At 43.3% G+C, this 21,293-nt stretch overlaps 1 protein-coding gene across 1 annotated transcript in view; it reads right to left on the bottom strand.

Annotated features, from left to right (window-relative positions):
* Positions 1–21,293, bottom strand: part of LOC310878179 (CUB and sushi domain-containing protein 1-like) — a 740,702-nt gene that overhangs the window by 371,175 nt on the left and 348,234 nt on the right. Inside the window, exons 4-5 of the mRNA XM_083792333.1 lie at positions 7,603–7,797; positions 7,049–7,256 (exon numbers count right to left, since the gene is read on the bottom strand). Of these exons, the coding sequence (XP_083648459.1) occupies positions 7,049–7,256; positions 7,603–7,797 (403 nt within the window). The remainder of the gene's footprint in view (positions 1–7,048; positions 7,257–7,602; positions 7,798–21,293) is intronic.

Genomic DNA, 21,293 nt, shown 5'->3' with positions numbered 1-21,293 from the left:
AAATCGTATTTATATCATTGATCAACCTGTTAAGTTTCGTGGAAATATCCCTCAGTTTAAAATGTTGTTCTATTGTGTATTATAACTAATAGGGGCTAATATTGGGGTGGCCATATTGGATTTCCAGCAAAGAAATTGACCGGGTTGTCCATATAGGTTGTGATCCTATGGGGTCATAGATATTATTTCTGGTGGACAACCTTGGCAAATGCAGGTTTCCTAAAAAAGGGTGGTTTGCCCCCTGGGTACCATGCATCATTTTCATTTGACCAACAACAACAAACTGGTTCTAAATGTTCTCCTTTGACAAACAACATTGATTCTAAAGGTTCTAATATGAGAAATAAGGTAAAATAAACATGAAATAAACATGGGGCGAGATATCCGTGCTTTGGGGCGAGATATCCACGCTGTGGGGCGAGATAACCACACTTTGGGAGCGAGCTATTCATGGCTTTGGGGCAAGCCGTCTTCACTTTTCGAAATCCCAGTGCGACCGTTCTTCACTTTTCGTGGGGGTGAGTTGGAAAAGGGGCGAGCGTACCTGTTCTGGTTTTCAGTGCGCAACACTGCAACAGGCTTATTCTCCATTTTACACCAGTTCCGACATTTATATTCAGAGCTGTAGCATTAATTACCTTGAGTTAATATAATATTTGATATACATAAAATGATCACCCATACAAGTTGATCATTATAGCCTAAATAACGCTATGTCAATGATTAATGAGATGAAAGTTTCATTATACTTCTGGTGGTGACGAAGACATCACATGCCTTCTGAATGTGGCTATTGGAGAGCTCCAAGTTGCGCACGGATACTTGTTATTTTTTCCAGTGGTTCCTAAATGCTAGTTTCTTCGAATATATCTAATCTTCACAAGTTGTCGCGCTGTGATGCGTTTTATTATTATTAGAGAGAGAGAGAAAGAGAGAGAGAGAGAGAGAGAGAGAGAGAGACGGAGGGAGAGACTGGCGGTGCGTAAGGCAGTCCGTATGCACGCTGATGCAAGACGCAGTGTGTGTGTGTGTGTGTGTGTGTGTGTGTGTGTGTGTGTGTGTGTGTGTGAGAGAGAGAGAGAGAGAGAGAGAGACCGCCCCCCCCATATCGGTGTGTGTGAGAGAGAGAGAGAGAGAGAGAGAGAGAGAGAGAGAGAGAGAGAGAGAGAGATACGGAGGGAGAGACTGGCGGTGCGTAAGGCAGTCCGTATGCGCGCTGATGGCTGATGCAATACGCAGTGTGTGTGTGTGTGTGTGTGTGTGTGTGTGTGTGTGTGTGTGTGTGTGAGAGAGAGAGACCGCCCCCCCCCATATCGGTGTGTGTGAGAGAGAGAGAGAGAGAGTGAGTGTGTGTGTGTGTGTGTGTGTGAGAGAGAGAGAGAGAGAGAGAGAGCGGCCAGGTAACAGGTTACTTGAGCCGACTATGCTGCATGAATAGCAGTGCCCCGGGTAGCCTCTGACGGCGGGGACAGAGGCCCGGCCACAGGACTCGAGTGACGCGGCGATAAATCATCATAGCGATATTGATTATTACAATGAACAAGCATAAACACACAGTTCACTTGAACAATGTTGTGGTACATAAGATATTTGAAGACTGATATGCATTTTAGCCCGGTGCAGTGCTGCTAGAAGACAGGCAGTGAACCTGTGAACAGGGCTCTGCAGAAGGGTGAATCTGCGTGGTTGACGGTATGTTAGCGGTGTTACAGAGAGGCCGGGGCCGGGGGCATGGAACTCGTCACGCGAAATTGCGATTAACAGTTTACCCTAAAACGTACATGTCAACAAAATTGTCATTGTAACGAAGATTTCCGAGCGGAAAAAAAATAAAATTGGTTGAAACTTTCAACCATTATGAAGCTAAGTCTGACACCAAAACCACTAGCATGAGTTGATAGCCACCAGGAATGCTAACTCGCAGAGCCCAGAGGCGCTCTGCCCTTAGCCCAGATAAAAGATCAATTTCATTGGTCAAATTGTGCGATCCCGATCTGACGTCATAATCCAAGATGCTAATTTGAATAGCCTTGTTACCTCCCGAGGGCCGTGTCATCCCCCCTTTAAGAATGTTACTTGGCCCATTGTTTACCTGTGGCACGTTCTCTCACTAATGAGAGAGTCTCCCACATTGTAAATTGTATTTATTTGCCTCATTCACGTATCTTACCTACAGCTATATGCACACACTGCATAGGCGTACTGTATAGGCTACTACTGTATCTCATCAAAGAGGTTTTAGTGCCGGGTCCCTGATGCAGTTGAGGCTCATTAGCACATTTCAGCAATGAGGCTGATGAGTACCACAGATGTAATTTCAACCAACCAACTCGTAACAGTAATACCATGCCAACAATACACAGACACAATTGCTGTTCCCCAGCTACCACGTGATTTGCTCGGGCTGCAGGAAGATGGTAAGAATTGAATTTATCCGCCTTGTTAGAGATGTTATAGATTATAACGAATGTTTTGGCAAATCCAATGTGACACTCCATGTTAGAAAAAAAGAAGTATTCCAATTCAATTGGAATAAACAAGAAGATATTGGATTGATTTATGAACAAATCTAAGTACTAATAGACAGACATGTTGAGGAGACAATTACACAAATATTCTATTGGCAGTTACAGGATATGATGAACAATGCCTTCTGTAAGTAAGGGAATGTCATGGCAATTGGACAGAAAACCTTTTTTATGTCCAAAAGCGTTACTTTTGAGAAAGAAACAAAAAACTCGAATCCAATGTAGTTATTATGTAGCTCATTATAATATAATTTCCGTAAGTTTCATAATTATAAAAGATCCACAGAGATATTTAACCACAACCAGGCATCCCTAGTTTGGGCAGGTTGTATAAACATAATTACAATTGTTAAAAATAATTGTGAATATCATAATAAAGTAGGGCAAAAAGATCAAGCGATGAAATGTGGATAATATGCAGGGTTTCTGCCTGACAGCGATGATAAAAGCTATATACTGTATTAGGGATGCCACCGAATAATCGATTTTCCCATTAATAGTTGCAGTCTCCGAAATAGATTTTAATATTTCATAATCGAAAATCGAGATTTTTATTTTTTTATTTTTTTAGCCAAAATATTGGCTAATAAGTACATAAGGCTGCATGATATATCGATACCTTCATCAGAGTGGAGAATATAAGTATAAATCAAGTTGAGCAAAGCCACTCTTCTCTGCCCCTCTCTCTAACAGACACAGTTAACGATCGCTTGTTAAGTGCCTGCCAGACAGACAATCAGATGAAATGAAGGCAGGTGTAGAGTAGAGTGTAGACTAGTGAACTGAACATGTTCTCTTTATATCAAGTACTTCATACCAGCCCCTTATGAAACTACTTCTCCCCAAATCCAAATGGATTTCATTTTCCATCCTGAATGGCACTGAGAAGATCTCCACAAAGGTTTACTCATCAAAACTGATTATAAAACTGTAACCATTAAAGCATGCACTCAACATATAATGGTTATGTGAACATGGCATGTGCATAATATAAAATCTTAAAAGTTTTATCTGATTATTAATCGCCAGAGCTGTAGATTATTCGATTGGGCAAATGGTCACTTTGTGGCATCCCTATACTGTATATATGTGGCCTGACAAAGACAAATATTCACCATTGCGGAAAAAGGTAGCGAACACGATGGGCAAATTTTGCCTGTTATCTGGAAAAGCCTTTAAAGGTTTTGCTGAGTATGCACATGAGCCTTGTTCAGCAGCAGCCTGCTTCACTTCCATACAGTCACAACCATTTGCATCCTGTGTTGTGTTCCTGTGTTGTCCATTGAGCAACTGCAGTGAAGCAGTTTGGGGGTTAAGTTTCTCGCTAATGGAGTGTAATTAGTGAGGGAAAAGACATTTGCGTCTCCTGCTCCTATTATTTCCACCGTGCTTTTAATTGCTGACCACGCTTTAGTAGTGCATGCATGAGATCATCACGCCCCACCACAATGTAAGCGTTCCAAAAATGCTGTGTTATGATGAATGAACCAATGACTTGATCTGCTTCTGAATTGACCGGGTTTTGTTTTGCCAGTGATTTGGGTTAGCAGGGATGGATTTGCTGCATGGGAGGGGGGCGGGGAACCATGCATCTGCTTTTGATATCCCCCATTCATCTTTTTTTTTTAATCACAGGTGGGGATATGTTTTATGGCCATTTTTGGTCAGACTGAATTAAATACATTTTCTGTCTACAATACTGTCTGATATATTTGATATTTATGTTTGATCTAATATCGCAATGTAACAATTAATTTACAATTTGTTACAGTACGTTAACCACGCAAAAGCCGGACTCCAGGAACTCACCACCAGACAGGAAGAGGTATAGCGAGAGCGTACGGCATGGAGATAAGCGAAGAGAAAAGCAAAACCCGCAAAGAAACTAGCACGGACATCACAATGAACGGCAACCAATGGAAGAAGTAAAATACTTCAAATACCCAGGGTCTTTTGTGAGTGAGGATAAAAAGAAGAATCGGCATAGCTACATCAGCCATGACAAGACTTGCCTGAGTATGGAGAAGCAACACCATCAGCTTCCCGCTGAAGGTCGGACTATACAAGTCACTTGTACGCTCCACCCTACTCTATGGTTGTGAACTTGTGAGAGCTGGACAAAAGAGCTGGAATCCCTATTTTGGTGATATTTTAAAAATAGATCTACATGACGATGCATTATCATGAAGATGCATTGCATCACAATGTGTCATACACTGTGATATGCTGTGTCATACGCTAGCATACGGGCTGTGGTTAATACAATTACAAACTGAATTTAGCCTATAAATACACAAGAAAAGAGAATAATAATAATAGCAGTGTCACTTTTGGAAGAAAAAGTTAAAACAATAGCATCACCGGTTTTAACAGACATTATTGATAGCGCTCCAGCACCATTAATCTACAAGTGTCTGTACATGTCCTCCTGAGAAAAGTCCTTTAATAGCAGGGCTATGGTGTCCTCTTTACATATTGAATATTGCTCCCTTGTGAGCCTGGAAGATGGAACAAATACATCAACTGACCTCTTCAATGTGAACGAGTCCATATCAATAAAGCCTCTAATCCCTGGGAAAATGTGCAGCTTTTCTCCAGAGCACATTTAATGAACAACAATGAGTAAAGTAGCATCAGGGCTGGACTGAGACCAAAATTCGGCCCGGACATTTTCGCGGAATTTGGCCCGCCACAACCAGCGTGCAGATAAGCTACTCTACTGACTTTTCGGGTCGAGGCCCATACAAATACTTGAAATACAAGCCCTTAACACCACCACATTTACAGTACAACATAAATGATACACAACTAATTTAACATTATGCCCAGACCGGCCCACCCAGTGTGCATATGCCTGGTACGTCCTGTGGCCAGTCCACCCTTGAGTAGCATAGTGTTAATTATCATGGTAACACTTTCTGAGTTAAATTAACAACTTCAACCTCTATGGGGGGACATTCACCAGAAATAGCAAGTTCTACAAGCTCAATTTCATCCTGAGACTCAGGTCCTTTACACTAAGAACAGAGGGTTTATGGTTAACACGTTTACTGTACTGACTAGTACAAATAGGCATCACCTTTTTACATTAAAATAACTGTTGTTTCCTTTAAACAAATCGGCACCACCTAGATCAGATGGGTGAACCAATAGGATACCCATGTATCTGTCAAAATACTTCCTTAATGTCAACCAAGTCCACAATCACAACACCAGAGGGAGTTCAACTAATCACGTGCAACCCAGATTTGGCTTTAACAAGGGTTTAAATTCATTTCGCTACTGTATGCCACTAAAATGTGGAACGCCTACCAACAGCCATAAAAAATATGAATGCCTATAGGCTATAGACTCCTTCAACCTACCTTCATATAATTGGTCCTCACTAATGTTCATGATAGAATGCCACCATTTTTTTCTACTTGGTCTATCTCACATGGGGCGGCTGTGGGCAGTTCAGAAACCCATCCACCAGTGACATCATCGATGAGTAAAAGCGGACATTGTTTTCCGGCACCCCAGAGCTCCTATTTTGAAGGAATGATTGTGTTAAAAAAAAATATATATATATATATATGTATATATATATATATATATTTATTTATTTTATCTAAAAATATCTGCGTAATGATGATGTCACTGGTAGACGGGTTTCTAAACTGCCCACAGCCCTCCTATGAAACACAGACTGAGTAGAAGGATATTGTGGTATTTTATCATGAACATTAGTGAGGACCAATTATATGAAGATAGGTTGAAAACGTAAAGTGGGAGCGGCCCTTTAACTGTATATATGATGATTTCCTTTCCGTATTTGTACGTCTTTAAATGTTCTGATGAATTGAAAATGGTCCCATGATGTAAACAAGTCTTAGTGCTATTTCTGCTTATCCTCTCAGTAGCAATTTTTATATTGACCTGTACTTTCGTTTAAACTGTACCCATTGTAAAAACTGTGAATTTTTTTTTTTTAATCAATCAATCAATCAATCCACCACCTGTTTTCGACCGGCACTCACCCCTCTAGACCAGAAAAACCACACAGGCTGGGCCACGCTATTATTACCTAATGTAATTAAATCATGCTCGTTATATTCATCATGGAGCTGTTGTGTTTTTAAAGGTCGGCATATTATTCATGTTATTGCTGATGTTCCAGTGTAAGCTCCACTGCTCCAAATGGAGGAAGCCAGCAGCCACATATATGCCCGGCAGGAGAGATGGTAGGCAGGGGAGAGAAACACAGTCTATACATTTCAGGTGAGACAATACGCCGTTTACAGTTGGCTCAATCGTACTATAGTTTTAAATGTTTTATAATTCAATATTCTTTCAGCAGAAAAAGCGCTCCAGGCAGAGCTTTTAAAAGGCAGATGGAGTGAACACAGCCTGAGTGGGTGTGCTGTGTTTAGAAGATGGAACAAACAAAAGTAAACAAATAAAAACTGTGTGTGTCTGTGTGTCTGTGCGTGTGTGCGTGTCACAAATACTAGCATGTGTGTGAAGCTGGTACAACTCACCATACACTCGGTGCCTCTGTTCCACTGATTTCCAGAAAGTCGTATCTGTCCTCCATCAGGAAGTCACTGAAGACCAGAGCTATGGTGTCTCCAGGCTCAGAGAGAATGGACCACGTACAGTCCAGGTTGTTTTCGTACTCCGCAGGGTAGCCGGGGCTGGCTATCGAACCCGCGGTGCCACGTAATGTACCGCCACACGCGCCCTCCGCTGTGGAAGAGAGAGAGAGAGAGAGAGAGAGAGAGATGCAATTATGATTAAGGCATGCAAAGGGTTCTGGGGAATTGAGGCCCAATGCATTACAATGTGGTGCCGTGCGTGCGTGTGTTTCTTCTCAGCTCTGTTGTTGTGATCGCCACTTAGGACTATTTTTCAGAGATCTGGAACACGATTGTTTAATCACCACAGGGAAACTGTTAATTGATTAGTTTGATACACCTCATTTAAAGTCTTTTTTTTTTGTTTTAGTATTAGAAGCTGTATATTAATACATTAACCAAATAGACATAAAAAACAACTGGACAAGCAACAAAGATAAATCAAAGGACTTACGTACCTCTACAAAATGGCGACGGAAAGTCCCACTGTGCTCCGCTGCCGGGTGATACGATGCACGTGAGAATGCTGTGTCCCTCCAGCACGAAGCCCGACTCGCAGCTGTAGCGGATCTTGTCGCCCATGTTGTACCGCGCACCGTGGATCACTCCGTTCGGAATGAGGCCGGGGGTGCCGCACGTATGACTGGGCAGGACTGTATAAGGGACAGAACAGACAATGGAGAATATTAGATTAGCCCATTAATAATACCTGGAACGCATCTGTGCCACCTCAGTTTCAACCATTATTTTAAACTTTAGCTATTGAAATAATAGCAGATCTACAACCTCATCTGCGCTTGTAGAAATTGTGAAAATGTGTGCAAACCTTTGAATATAATTATATTCGTTCAAAGCGAACGTTTTAACTCAAATCTCTGCTTCTGCGGGGTCCCTGGAACAACATATTTTTCAGATGAGGGTTGGCGGCCAATTACAGATAGCATGTGGGGTCCTTGACATGAAATAGTTTGAACACCACTGACAGAAACATTAGGTCATTTGTAGAATCTGAGTAAGAATAAAAGAAAGTCCGCACACCAGCTCCCAGTAATTATTTACTTAGAAGTAAGTAAGTAAAGAGCTGGGAGCTGACTTTGTTTTATTCTTACTCTATATGACTGTGTTTGATCCGGCACCCAGCCTACATACAGCCTAGTAGGTAATTGGATGTGCCTTTGCGTGTCCTTTGGCTGTTTTTCATTTCTACATTTGTAGAATCTGGTCTCAGATTGGTAAAATAATATCTAGTTTCCTCAACAGAGAGCAAAATGAATCGTAGAGGACACAGACAGTGCATCAACAGTAGTATGGTTAATCCTGTAAAATAACATCATAATGCAGACAATTCAGAGCATCAATCATCAACCGCACGCACGCACGCACGCACGCACGCACGCACACACGCACACACGCACACACGCACACACGCACACACACACACACACACACACACACACACACACACACACACACACACACACACACCCATCATCCACCAACTGCTTTGTTGTGTGTCAAGAGGTTAGGAGATGAGAGGCAAAGAAAATATATCAGTTTATTGAGACTGAATACACAAGCAATGCAGTGGCACTGGGGAAATGAATAATGAGTAAATACACCGAGAGACTCCAACAGCTATAGACAAACACAGAAACACAGGTAACTATTTTTCGGTGGACCGTTAGGGGAACGCCAAGAACAGACGGTATAATTACACACACACACAAGGGCTGCATTAGAGAGAGAGAGAGAGAGAGTGAGAGAGAGAGAGAGAGAGGGAGAGGGAGAGGGAGAGGGAGAGAGAGAGAGAGAGAGAGAGAGAGAGAGAGAGAGCTGAGTGCTCCCTCCCTGGTCGTTGGGGAATTGGACAGTGGTGGAAAAAAAAGTGCTCACATGCTTTACTGAAGTAAAAATATCAATACCTCCCAATCCGATTCCGAATCATTTTATTTTGAGTCATACCGATACCGATCTTTCCCGATCCGATCTTTATATTTTCATATAACACTTATGCCATATCACAATAGCAAACAATATCCTAATGTATGTCACGCTAGTGTAGTCTGTTGTGTTAATTGCCTTTCAGTTATTGAAAGGCAAAATGTGACTATACTTTTATTAGAATGACTGTCATTGTGTTTTTTTTCTTTCTATGAAAGCATGTAATCATAGCAAAATAATGATGTAAAGAGTATGCCTCATTCAAAGAGAGTATACAGCCCAGGCCGTAGCGTAACGGTCTGGGCACCGGACTGGTGATCCAGTCGCGGTGTGCCGCGGGTTCGACTCCCGGACCCGACACGGCCTTTACCGCATGTCATCCCCCCATCTCTCTCCCGTTTCCTGTCAGCCTACTTTCTATCCCTTAAAAAATCAATAAAGGCGTAAGCCGCAAAAAAATATCTTAAAAAAAAAAAAAAAAGAGAGTATACAGACACCTATCCCATCATAGCGGGGGTTGCATTTTCTTTTGTTTTCATCATGTTTTTCACGCCTCTGAGTTTTGTTTGATGATCTCTGACTGGGACCAGAAGGAAAACAACTAGCAAATAGCAACACAACAGTTTGTTTTACAAAATCTCATTGCTTATACATCTTTCTTTGAGATTTACTTTAAACAATTAAAAATCTGATCTTTTCTCCCCGATTCCGATCTTTTGAAAATCATGAGATCGGAGCCGATTTCCGATCTCCCGATCCGATCAGGACAACCCTAAATACCGCAATGTAAGTCCAGAAATTCAAAATTGACGTACAAATAAAGTACAAAAGTATCGGCATCAGAATGTCCCATTTCAAATATTCACAAATGTATAAAAATATTTTATAAATAGCAAATCTACAAGCTCACAATGCGTCGCATCGCGACGCATTGTGTGCTTGTAGATCGGCTATTCTCAAAAGGCCGAAATAGTGTGTATAGGGCTGTGTGTAAGTGGTTAATGTGTGTTTTGTAATAATAATCAAAATGTACAATGCAACTAGAAACTACATTTGTCAAATCATTGTAGTGGAGAAATATTCAATCAATCTGTTTTATCTGTAATGTGCAGGGCTTAGCTGCAGCCTGCAGGCTATCAGAAATGACTTTGGACAGATGGAAAAAACTTAAGTTAAACTTGCAAAGTGACAGATCACAGATTACTTTACCTGGGTTACATCTTCTACTAGTGCTGACATGACATAATAATCCCATCTGGTGTTTCAATAGCGTGACGGAACGTGACAAAATAGGCTACAGCTGAGCTATGTTGTGCTGCTGACAGGCAGCGCATGAACACTGTAACACACGCATTGAAACAAGGGTCGGCTGTGGTAAAGATACCAAGGATTGGACAGTGATGATGTCACTGTTATGCAACACGGAAGTAGTAGCTGTTTATAAACCAGTCAGTCAGTGACATCACTGACGAATCCTTAGTGTTACTCTTCCTGCTACCGTTAGCCCCTGAAACCATGCAGGGACCGTCGTCTTGACTCTTTCTTCCCCCTTCGTCTTCCCCCTTCATGGGCCCTTTGGGGGCCCTGGGCCCCGGTGCATTGCACCGGTTGCGCTAATCACCACTGACTCCCACTGAGGAGCTGGGGTGTCCCGAGTGTCTGACCACTCCTACTGAAGATTGTCTGAACACTGAGTGGCCACTCCCCACTGAAGAGTGTCTGAACACTGAGTGGCCACTCCCACTGAAGAGTGTCTGAACACTGAGTGGCCACTCCCCACTGAAGAGTGTCTGAACACTGAGTGGCCACTCCCACTGAAGAGTGTCTGAACACTGAGTGGCCACTCCCCACTGAAGAGTGTCTGAACACTGAGTGGCCACTCCCACTGAAGAGTGTCTGAACACTGAGTAGCCACTCCCCACTGAAGAGTGTCTGAACACTGAGTGGCCACTCCCACTGAAGAGTGTCTGAACACTGAGTGGCCACTCCCACTGAAGAGTGTCTGAACACTGAGTAGCCACTCCAACTGACTGAAGAGCTGGGGTGTCCCCTTAGGCTTAGAGTATATGAATAGAGAAGACACCCGAGTTCTCCTCCCATCCACTTGCTCAAAAGCGCATGAGGCGATTTCAATCCTCCTTCCTGGTAGGAACAGAGTGCATTCTGGGATGGATTGGCCCCAAACACATGAACGCGCTGCCGTTGAACGTGCACAAACGCGCACGAACGCGAACTAGCGTGCTGCCGTCGTGAACATGCACAATGATAGTCAACGGACCAGCGCTTTCATGTGTTTGGGGCCAGGCTGCAATACCTTCATTCGGCCACTATGTCCATTTCGCCTCAGGGTTTCCTCTGGGTGCCTTCGCTATTCATATATACTCTATGGGTGTCCGGAGTGTCTGAACGGTACAAGGAGGAAGTAATTGCAAAATGGTTTGCAAATTGTTCGGTACTCTAGAGATAATTGTGGTGGAAAAAATGCATATAAACACTATGGTATTGATTCATTGAATGTAGCCTACTAGTAGATTACCACCTGTTCTTCACTAACAAACTCATTAGAGACTGCCGACTCATGTGAACCTATTTCAAACTGTGTGAGTCAACTATAGAATAGAGTCCATTTAAGGAATGACCATCTCTTGTTACTCCTGAAACTCTGTACACTGCTGAAAGTATAAAAGATGTGTTGGGGATGTGTGTGGGGAGTTCGGAGGGAAGCTCTGGAGAGAGACACTAGTCTCTCTCTGGTGTGATGACATATACAATAAAGAATGGAGTTTGAATCCTGATGGTTGAGTCCTGCTTCTTCATGATGTTGCTTACTTACTAATAGTGAGACCATTAATTTCCATTGCATAATTCAATTTGGGATGAATTGAATGAAGACATTAGCAACGTGCTTTAATGAGAATCTCGATCCTCTGATCATCCGTTGTAAATTAATTGATTACAGATACAGTACAATAGTAGTAGTACACATAGTGCATGGCCAAAGCATTTCCGGGGGTCCCCATGCAGAAAACGTTGAGAACCCCAGCTCTGTGACAAACATTGAAACCAGAGCTCTCTGAGATCGTGGATGAAGAGAATTTGCTAAAGCGCCAAAGGTAACATGCAGGACACATGCTTAATATTGACTGCCCTTTATGCTGGCATGTAGGGAAGCAACACCGCTCGCACACTCTCATACTCAGACAGAAAATCCCACTGCCGTGCGAGGTCTCCAACTTTAGTAAAAGATAATCCAAACTGTTTCGCTACTCAATTAAATTCAAATTCAGCTTCATTGGCATGAGAAAACATACGTTTATATTGTCAGGGTATGAGTAAAATATTCTAAACAACCCCACATTAACTGTATAATACACTTTTTTGGGCGGAAAGAATATGTCAGCCAGACCTCCAGATCACTGTGCCCTCTACCAAGCCCCCAGAAAGGCATGGCCAGCGTTGAAGCGCTGAGCCCTGCTGGTCAATGGCAGTTGGATGTTTTGTCTAGGAGTATGTGAGCACGTCTGGCAGAGCAGAGCTTTAACATGCCACCGCTCTGGACCAGGGCTAGGCAGAGCTTTAACATGCCACCGCTCTGGACCAGGGCTAGGCAGAGCTTTAACATGCCACCGCTCTGGACCAGGGCTAGGCAGAGCTTTAACATGCCACCGCTCTGGACCAGGGCTAGGCAGAGCTTTAACATGCCACCACTCTGGACCAGGGCTAGGCAGAGCTTTAACATGCCACAGCTCTGGACCAGGGGCTAGACAGCAACACACAAGTTCAAGTTTTGAGCCAATATTGTAACAGGACAGAATATAACTGACAATCAGCGCATGATTGGCTGAAGCCAGCATGACACAGGTGACGACAGGGTGGAGAGACAAGACTACAATACACTACTATACAAAATAGAGGTAATTAACCAACATAGGAAGAAAACAATATCACTGCAAAATAAACAGCACAATACCACCACTTACTCTTAATCATTGTGGCCTATATCTTGCGCCAGCCCTTACTTACTCCTTATCCCTAAACTTATTTGCCATTTTTTACTGTTTCGAAAACCATTCCCTCTCCTTGTGGAGAGCGAAGAGGCTGCATGCGGATATGTGACTTTGTAGTCCATGAAAGAAGGGAGACCACATTTTCATGACAAATGCAAAAGGGGTCAAGTGGCCCTTTAAGGGGTAAGGGGTGGCACAAGATAGGGCCCTATGTGCTTTAAAGACCAGCTGAAATGAGATTTTCTACACCAAATCTCTTTTGCAGAGAGCAACAGAGCTTGAAACGTGTCGCAATTAACACAAAGCGGTCTGCTATTTTCACCTAATCTATCCGTCCATCTGCTTGCTTGCTGTGATCATGAAGTGGTCAGTTGTGGCCGCAGCAACCCTGGTTTGAATCTGGGTAAATGTGTCTGCTAAAATGTCTAAATTGTATTTTCGCTGAAGGTTTGTCCCAGAAACAAGTTGTAGGATGTATTTGGTATAATAAGGACAGCTACAGGATGTTGTCTGTCCATAGTAGACTATAATAACCACACCACAATGCCTCTGGCTAAACAGGTCTCAGTTTAACAGAAGGCAGGTTAGAGGCAATATGCTGCCTCTCGCATCATAGTCCTGGCTCTGGTGGTCGCTGTATGTGTACAGTAGCTTCACAATTGGAGCATGTCAACTCACATTCAACTTGTCAGACTGTGAGCATGTCATATTGCTTGTGGTGTGCATGTGCATGTGCATGTGCATGTGCATGTGCATGTGCGTGCGTGAGTGCACACATGCCAGTGTGTGTTTACAGTCAATCAGTCAGTCAGTCAGACAGACAGTGTGTTTGTGTACGGCATTTCAAATTAAAGGCTGTGGTACAGTAATTAGACAAGGCTTTAGAAGTAGGACAGAGAGAAACAGGGACAGAGGGGCAAAGAGAGAGAGGGCGAGAGGACCGAAAAGAGGGAGAGAGATAGAGAGGAAAATAAGGAGGGTGGCAGATGGAGACGAAGAGAGAGAGACGACAAAATGAGATGCTGAAGGACGGACAGACAGGCAGGCAGGCAGGCAGGTACGACAGGAAAGCGATGAGATGAGGGAAATCATTATTGAGAGAATGAAGAGCAGGGGAGGGAAGTAGGGAGGTGTCAGACAGCATGCTACCAGACGAGACACCAGAGCCAGGGAGAAAATGAAAACACAGAGGTGAACTAATTGCACAGGGTCTAAACAGCTGTAATTTACCTTAATTGAGCCTACTATGAAGTCATGCATTAGAGCCATGTTACTCACACTCAGCTGAGTGTCCTGCTCTATATCCACATGCACACCATACTTACAGTCATTCTTAACCTTTAGCATTTAACAGTTTGATATGTATTATTAGGCCATCGATCACAGTTTGATACGATTTGTATGTCTCATACGGTACCCTAATCTACGAATAATATCCATTGTGTGTTAATTTAGTGTAAATGGAACCACATGGACCCACAGCAATCCATTTGGTTAGCCTACATTTGTACAAATGTAAGGCCACTTTTCCACCGGTGTTGAACCAGTTTGGTTATTTTTTGCGCTCCAAATATTGATCCAGTTCAGAGTGTAAATGAATTGGTTAAATATGAAGGCTATAAATCCCCCTACAGATAGACTTAGCCACGTTGAACCTGCATCATGAGTGTAACTATCCTTACACCTGGGAAAAACTGAATCCATTCTCTTCGGATCAAATAGTAATCTCAGCAAGGCAGATGGCTTCTTGGTTAGAGTGGGTGACAATATTATCACACGAAAAGATGAAATTACCTACCTAGGTTCCATCCTGGGCCAATCTTTCCGGTGATAAAATGGCCACCAACGTAATCAAAAAAGTCAATCAAAGAACAAGATTCCTTTACAGGATCTCCTCACTGGAGATCCTGAAGACCTTAACAGGAGCCCTCGTACAAGGTTTCTTTGACTATGCATGCACCTCTTGGTACCACAGCACCTCAAAGGCCCTTAAAACAAGGCTCCAGACCTCCCAAAACAAACTGGTCAGGCTCCTACTTGGCCTCACCCCCCAAACCCACCTCACGCCTGCCCACTTTGACAGGCTGGGATGGCTTAGGGTCGACGACAGAGTACAGCATCTTGCAATTAGCCTGGTTAATAAACCAGACCGAATCAGCCGTTAAATAATTAACGTTAATAATTTGCCTGCCGGCGGTTTACGGTCTGGAGAGGCTCAGTTGCACGCCTCTTTCCTACACCAGAGAATTGGGGCGGCCAATCGGGACACAGTATGCAATATGGGCGGGCTTTGGTACAGTGACGTTCAATGCTTGAGAACTTTGACTGACAGTAGCTCTGACCAATTGCGTCAAAGAGAAAATGTTTGAACCCGCCCTCCGGGAAATGAAATCCAAGCTGAGCCTCCCCAGACTAATATCCCGCGATCCGTGCGATATTAGTCTGGTTTATTAACCAGGCTATCTTGCAATGGGTCTGTCTAAATACTTCCTTAATGTAAACGAAGTCCACACCCACAACACCAGAGGGAGTGCAACAAACCATGTACAACCCAGATTCGGCACAAACAAGGGACTAAATTATTTTCGCTCCTATGCCACCAAAATGTGTAACTCCCTACCAACAGTCATTAAGACTGAATCCCTTGACTCCTTCAAAACCGCTCTCAAAGGGCACCTACGGACAGCTGCAATTCAAAACTGGCCCCCGTAAAATCTGAATCCCCCCCCCCACCCCTTTTCCCCTCACTGTATATTTTTCTTTTCCCTTTTTGCTTCCTTTATGATGAATTCCTGTTGTGTTCTTTAACTATATAGAAGTGTCTATTTGTACGTCTCTAAATGTTTTAATGAATTGAACATGGTGGACCCTGTTGTAAACAAGTGCAATGCTTAATTGGGTCGTCCACTCACAGTTAACAGTCTTTGTATTGAGTTTGTGCTTGAAATGTACTGTAATTCTGCAAACTGTTAATAAATATTTCAATCAATCAATCAAAGTGGAGGTCTAGTAGTTTGTTACAAGAAAGATCACACAAACACACACGCACACCATGCAGGCACGGGGCTGGGCATGAACAGCATACAGCACTTGTCTTTCAGACTCAGACTGGCTGAAAAATGTGAACACACAAAAACTTGTTGTGCCTTTACACATTCTATATTCCAGTAGTAACAGACAGCTTGGTGTAATGTCTCATAAAGGAGGTGAAAAGCGTCAAATGGAGTCTGTATGGCCGAAGATAAATGAACACCTGACGTCGGTGGGAGAGGATATCTCCTCCTCTCTCACCGATGTCAGCTGTTCATTTATCTTCTTATTCATATTCTGTTGATACAAGCTTTGAGCTGAGAGAAGCTATACAGAGCGTTTAAATATGACAATGCTGTATCTGTGTATCAGCTGCACAGTTCAGGAAAGTGTCTGTGGCATATTTAACTTTAAAAAAATAGTTTTGACAGCTTAAATCCACGCGGCAGGCATTACTCCAAGTCTCGACACGCAGCAACAACAGCACCTGCATCCCTTCACAATAATAAGTGCCTTACCTTTGCCTCCCAATGCTGCACATTTTAACCAGGTTATTAAAAGGAAATAGGTGTAAGTTGTAACTTAACAGCATGAGAGAGAGGCCGCGTCAACTGTCACTGGCGTAAACACGACAGACGGACAAACCATCCATCCGTCTGTAGTTGGCGCCCCCCAGTGGTTGGCGGCATGGCGCCCTGGGCAATTGCCCACTCTGCCCAGTGCATTCCGCTGGGCCTGACGCACACACACGCGCGCGCGCACACACACACACACACACACACACACACACACACACACACAGTGCATACAGTACAACCTTCATTTTTATTTTCTTTTTACAGTACAACCTCTTAGATAATGTGTCCATTCAACTTGAATGGACACATTATCTCAAGCCCACCACACACCGGCTGCGACGCGCAGGGGACACAGCCGCTTCCATTATTTTCAATGAACTTATCGCACACCGGCTGCGTCCGACGCGCGGTCACGCCTCGCCTGCCGCGCCGATGCACCGCTGTTCTATTTTCCAGGCGTTGCCGCGCGGCCTCCATACGGGTATCCGTGGGCGTGGCTGGGGTCTGTACCTTAAAGGGTTAGCCTAACCTTCCCCAGCCGCACGGTAGCGCGCCGCGTCCTGTTGGTGTTGCCGTGTGGCTATGGCGCGCGGCAATACTGTGCCGCGGCGCTACGCGTGGCGGTCGCAGACGGTGTGTGTCGGGCTTAAGAGGCTGTAGGCCTACTGTACTGTTATTTCCCCCACAATGGTCTTGAATGATTCAAGACCATTTCCAGGAAATTTCCAGGCCATTAAAAAAATAAAAGTGAAACTTGCACGCTCAAGTACCTCAAATGAATTGAAAGTGACAGTGACTTGGAAAACACTTCAAAGGTACAGTAACTTATAGCCGGACAAGAGCACCGTCTGCTAAAGTAGCTTTGGAGCATTAGGGCCAGTGCGCTGGGTGGTACAGTACGCTTATGTACAGGACGTTTTCAGCTGATTCATATGCCGCATTAGTGTGCATGGTTGTGTTGTAGATGTGTGCATTTGCATGTGCGCACGCATGTGGGTGGGTGCGTGCTTGTCTGCATGCGTGGTTGCATGTGCGTGCGTGTGCGTGCGTCAATGCGTGTGTGCGTGCGACGTGCGTGCCTGTGTTTATACTGAAGGTGAATGATGAGGTTCCTCTGTTGTATTTGTCCCCTCTGGCCCTCTGTAGCCTCAGGCCAGGTCATTGTGTTACCATGGCAACAACTCCGGGGTAGACTGTGGTTGTTATAGCAATGGAACCCGAAGAGATGAACGGCCGGGGGACAGGATGCGGTGACAGGGAGAGAGGGGGAAGAGGGGGAAGATGAGGGAAGAAGAGAGGCAGGGATAACAGACGGCACTGTTAGCATCCTTGTGATGGGCCGGGGAGAAGGGAGAAGGAGAGATGAATAGACAGAAGGGGATGCTTAGAGGTGAAAACATGGAGGGGGTCAGGATACATGAATGGAATGAGTAATAAAGAACCGCTTAAAACCAGAGGCCGGGTCCTCCAGGGGTCAATACTTGTTGGTCCCTGGCCTCCTTTTCCCTGTCTAGACTATAGACCAAATGACTTCGCCAGATATAGCTGATCTACATGCAAAACACAACAGTGACAACACAACCCGTCACAACACTGTTGATGATCGGCTATTTTTGCAGAATGTTATCCTATTTTTGCCAAATCGTTACGGAATGGGAAGAAAGGATTGAGGGAAGGATGGAAAAACTTAAGTGAAAAATAAGTTTGTCAGACTTTTAGAGCATATCTGTGGTCATCATTTAGGCATGCCTAAGAATAGATGCCAAAACAATGGGAACATTTCCATTTTGTACCGTGTATTTATATATCGCGGCGTGAAGAATCTTGATTTAATTCACCTGTTTGATTCCCATTGCTGTACGTTCCTCTAAGCACAGCTGATTTTGATTACAGAACTACTCCGTTTTTAATCCCATTCATGATGACATCCAGACAGTGTATTAGCCATTTTAAACTTAATCAGCATGCTATGTATCTGAAAACATTATAGGTTAGAAATAAGCCACTTAGTAGCAAACATGCTGAGCTGTCCATCTGTCTCTCACTTGTAAACAAACCGATGTATCGGAGCTACATCCCATAGCCTGAACGGAGCGAATGCGACGCACACAGGCATCCGTTTTAGAGTGAAACTTCAAAATAAAATTACCTAAAAAGCCACAGCTGCAGAGTGTACATTTTGTTCACACCACAAAGACATTAATTAATTAAATAAGAAAGTTCACGTACACCACTAAGTGCAAACTAGCATGAAAGCATCGTGCTGCTGAATGTTGTCAGTGTCCTGATGCAGACATCTGGGTCCCTGTCCAAATAAACGAAACATATTTAGACTACATTAGGCTGGAAATTCATCTCCCTCTCTCTTCGTCTCTCTCTACAGTCTACAGTATATCTCTCACTAGGTCACCAGCTCTGTTGAACCTAACCATACGCCTCAATGCCATGCGTAGCGTACCATACTATACATCACGTCTAGACAGTACGTGTCCCCGATGCTTTCCTAAAGGGTCCGGTCAGATGGAGGAAAAGAAAAACTGCTTCCCTAACCCTAACCCACCCCCGCCCCCCGCATCTATGACTATATGAATCATCTGTCTAGCTATCTGTCCATCAATCCTTTAGCTTCAAGGCTGTCTAGAGTCTAGACCATAGGGTGGAGTCCATTGAAATGTCCTAGCAACACCATAGTAACACCAATAGATGGTCATCCATCAAAAACAGGGACGTACGTAGGGCATGCAGCAACTACTGGAAAAAGGCCATCCTCACTAACCAAGTACAAGACCTAACAGTGCAGCGACCACGGTGTAAATGTATTACTAGCTCCGGTGACACAAAGTCTATAATTATATAACGAGCTGATGATTAACAAGGTCGCGCAGCCAATATCACTCCCATCACTCATCCCAAAAAGTGCAATGACCAAATGGGACTGTTTACTACTATTCAGGTGTTGCTAACACAAATTATTATATACTTAAAGAAGAAACATATAAAGCTTTATATCTACAGCATGGGTCTTCAACACGGGGTCCGAGACCCCTCAGGGGTCCACAGAGTTACTACAGGCCAAATTGGAGTTTCCGCCGCATTATATGAACAAACATAGTTAACATAATTTTTGCCCAACACGTTTCTTTTTGCAAACCCTGAAGCACTGAGATACCCCACATAGTTCGTTATTTAATGTAGAAAGCCTTTATGTTTAATTATTCTATGTTCCTTCCAGTTGTGGAGAAAAACTCCTTCAAAGGCAAAAACCCATAATTTGGAAGACATCTTCGGATGACATCACAACTCTCTTATATGCCTTTCTGTATTTGCGATTGTAGGTCGCAATTTACTATGAAAACCTGCATTTCCCGTCAGTCAGTCGGACGGTCGGTCACGCCTCCATATATGTACAGTAGGTTGAAAGAATCTGTCATTGGAGGAGAAAATGACCAATTTGTTATTTATTCAGGGAGCCGCATTTACCGTACTGACAGACAGATGTATCAAATATACACTATATCTCTCAATACATCAAAACAATATGCTGTATATCTGTCATAGATTATAGTTTTTCTCCATAGGGCAAGATTGACATGACTAATGTTACAAAACAAAACACAACTCATATTTCATTGTTACACTCTGTCAGGTTTTGTATATAGATAACACATTTCAGCGAGGGAAACCTCTTCCATACAATAAATCAATATGTATGCAGCCTCAGTAGCAGCATGACAACGTTGCAACAGGGGGCATATAATACCAATACCATGGCAATGAAACAAAGGATTTAACTTTAGGCTACTGTAGGCATCATGCTTGTTGGTTATGGAAGTAGGGGGAAATCAATGGCAAACAACAGTCCAGTTGTAAAACCTTGTTAGGTCTTGATAAATCACTCCTGACCTCTGGTTGCGCTGAGACCAATGGGCTCTGCAGTCTGCACTAGTGACCAGAGTTCATGCCCAAAACAACTGCAGATGGACATAATCCAAAACTCTAAAGCTTTATAGTCCCAACGATGCCCAAATATAATCTGCTCTGTACAACCCCCCGTTAACTGCACTAACAAAACAGTGAAGGATGCAGTGTTGATTTCGTCAACTAATACTAAGACGAATAATGTTCGTCGACTGCCTTTTTTCACTGACGAAAACTAAATTGAAACTAAATTGAAACTAAGCTATGGTGACTAAAACGAAGACTATATATTGACAATTTCGTCAACAAATAAAAACTAGACTAAAATGTTAAGAAGGGACTAGTGGACAAGACATCCAGTATAAGTCATTTTACACTTGGTTGCATGCTGAAAATAGAAGATCTACAAGCTCACAAGCTTGTGAGCAAGTGTAAAATCTGTCATTACAACGGCATCAAGGCCCGCCAAAACACATTTTAGTCTGTAGATTTGGTCGACTAAAATCTCATGACACTTAGTCATCTAAAACTAGACTAACACTAAAACATTCCAGGTGACTAAAATATGACTAAAACTAAAAGTTTCAGTCCAAAGACTATGACTAAACTAAAGTAGAAATTTGCTGCCAAAAACAACACTGGATGGATGGCCATACTGTTCTAACCACATGAACC

This window comes from Protomyctophum parallelum (assembly GCF_964188405.1).
Source record: "Protomyctophum parallelum genome assembly, chromosome: 2".
Lineage (NCBI taxonomy): Eukaryota > Metazoa > Chordata > Actinopteri > Myctophiformes > Myctophidae > Protomyctophum > Protomyctophum parallelum.
Note: the sequence above shows the minus strand (reverse complement) of the source record. Positions and strands in the feature narration are given on the sequence as shown.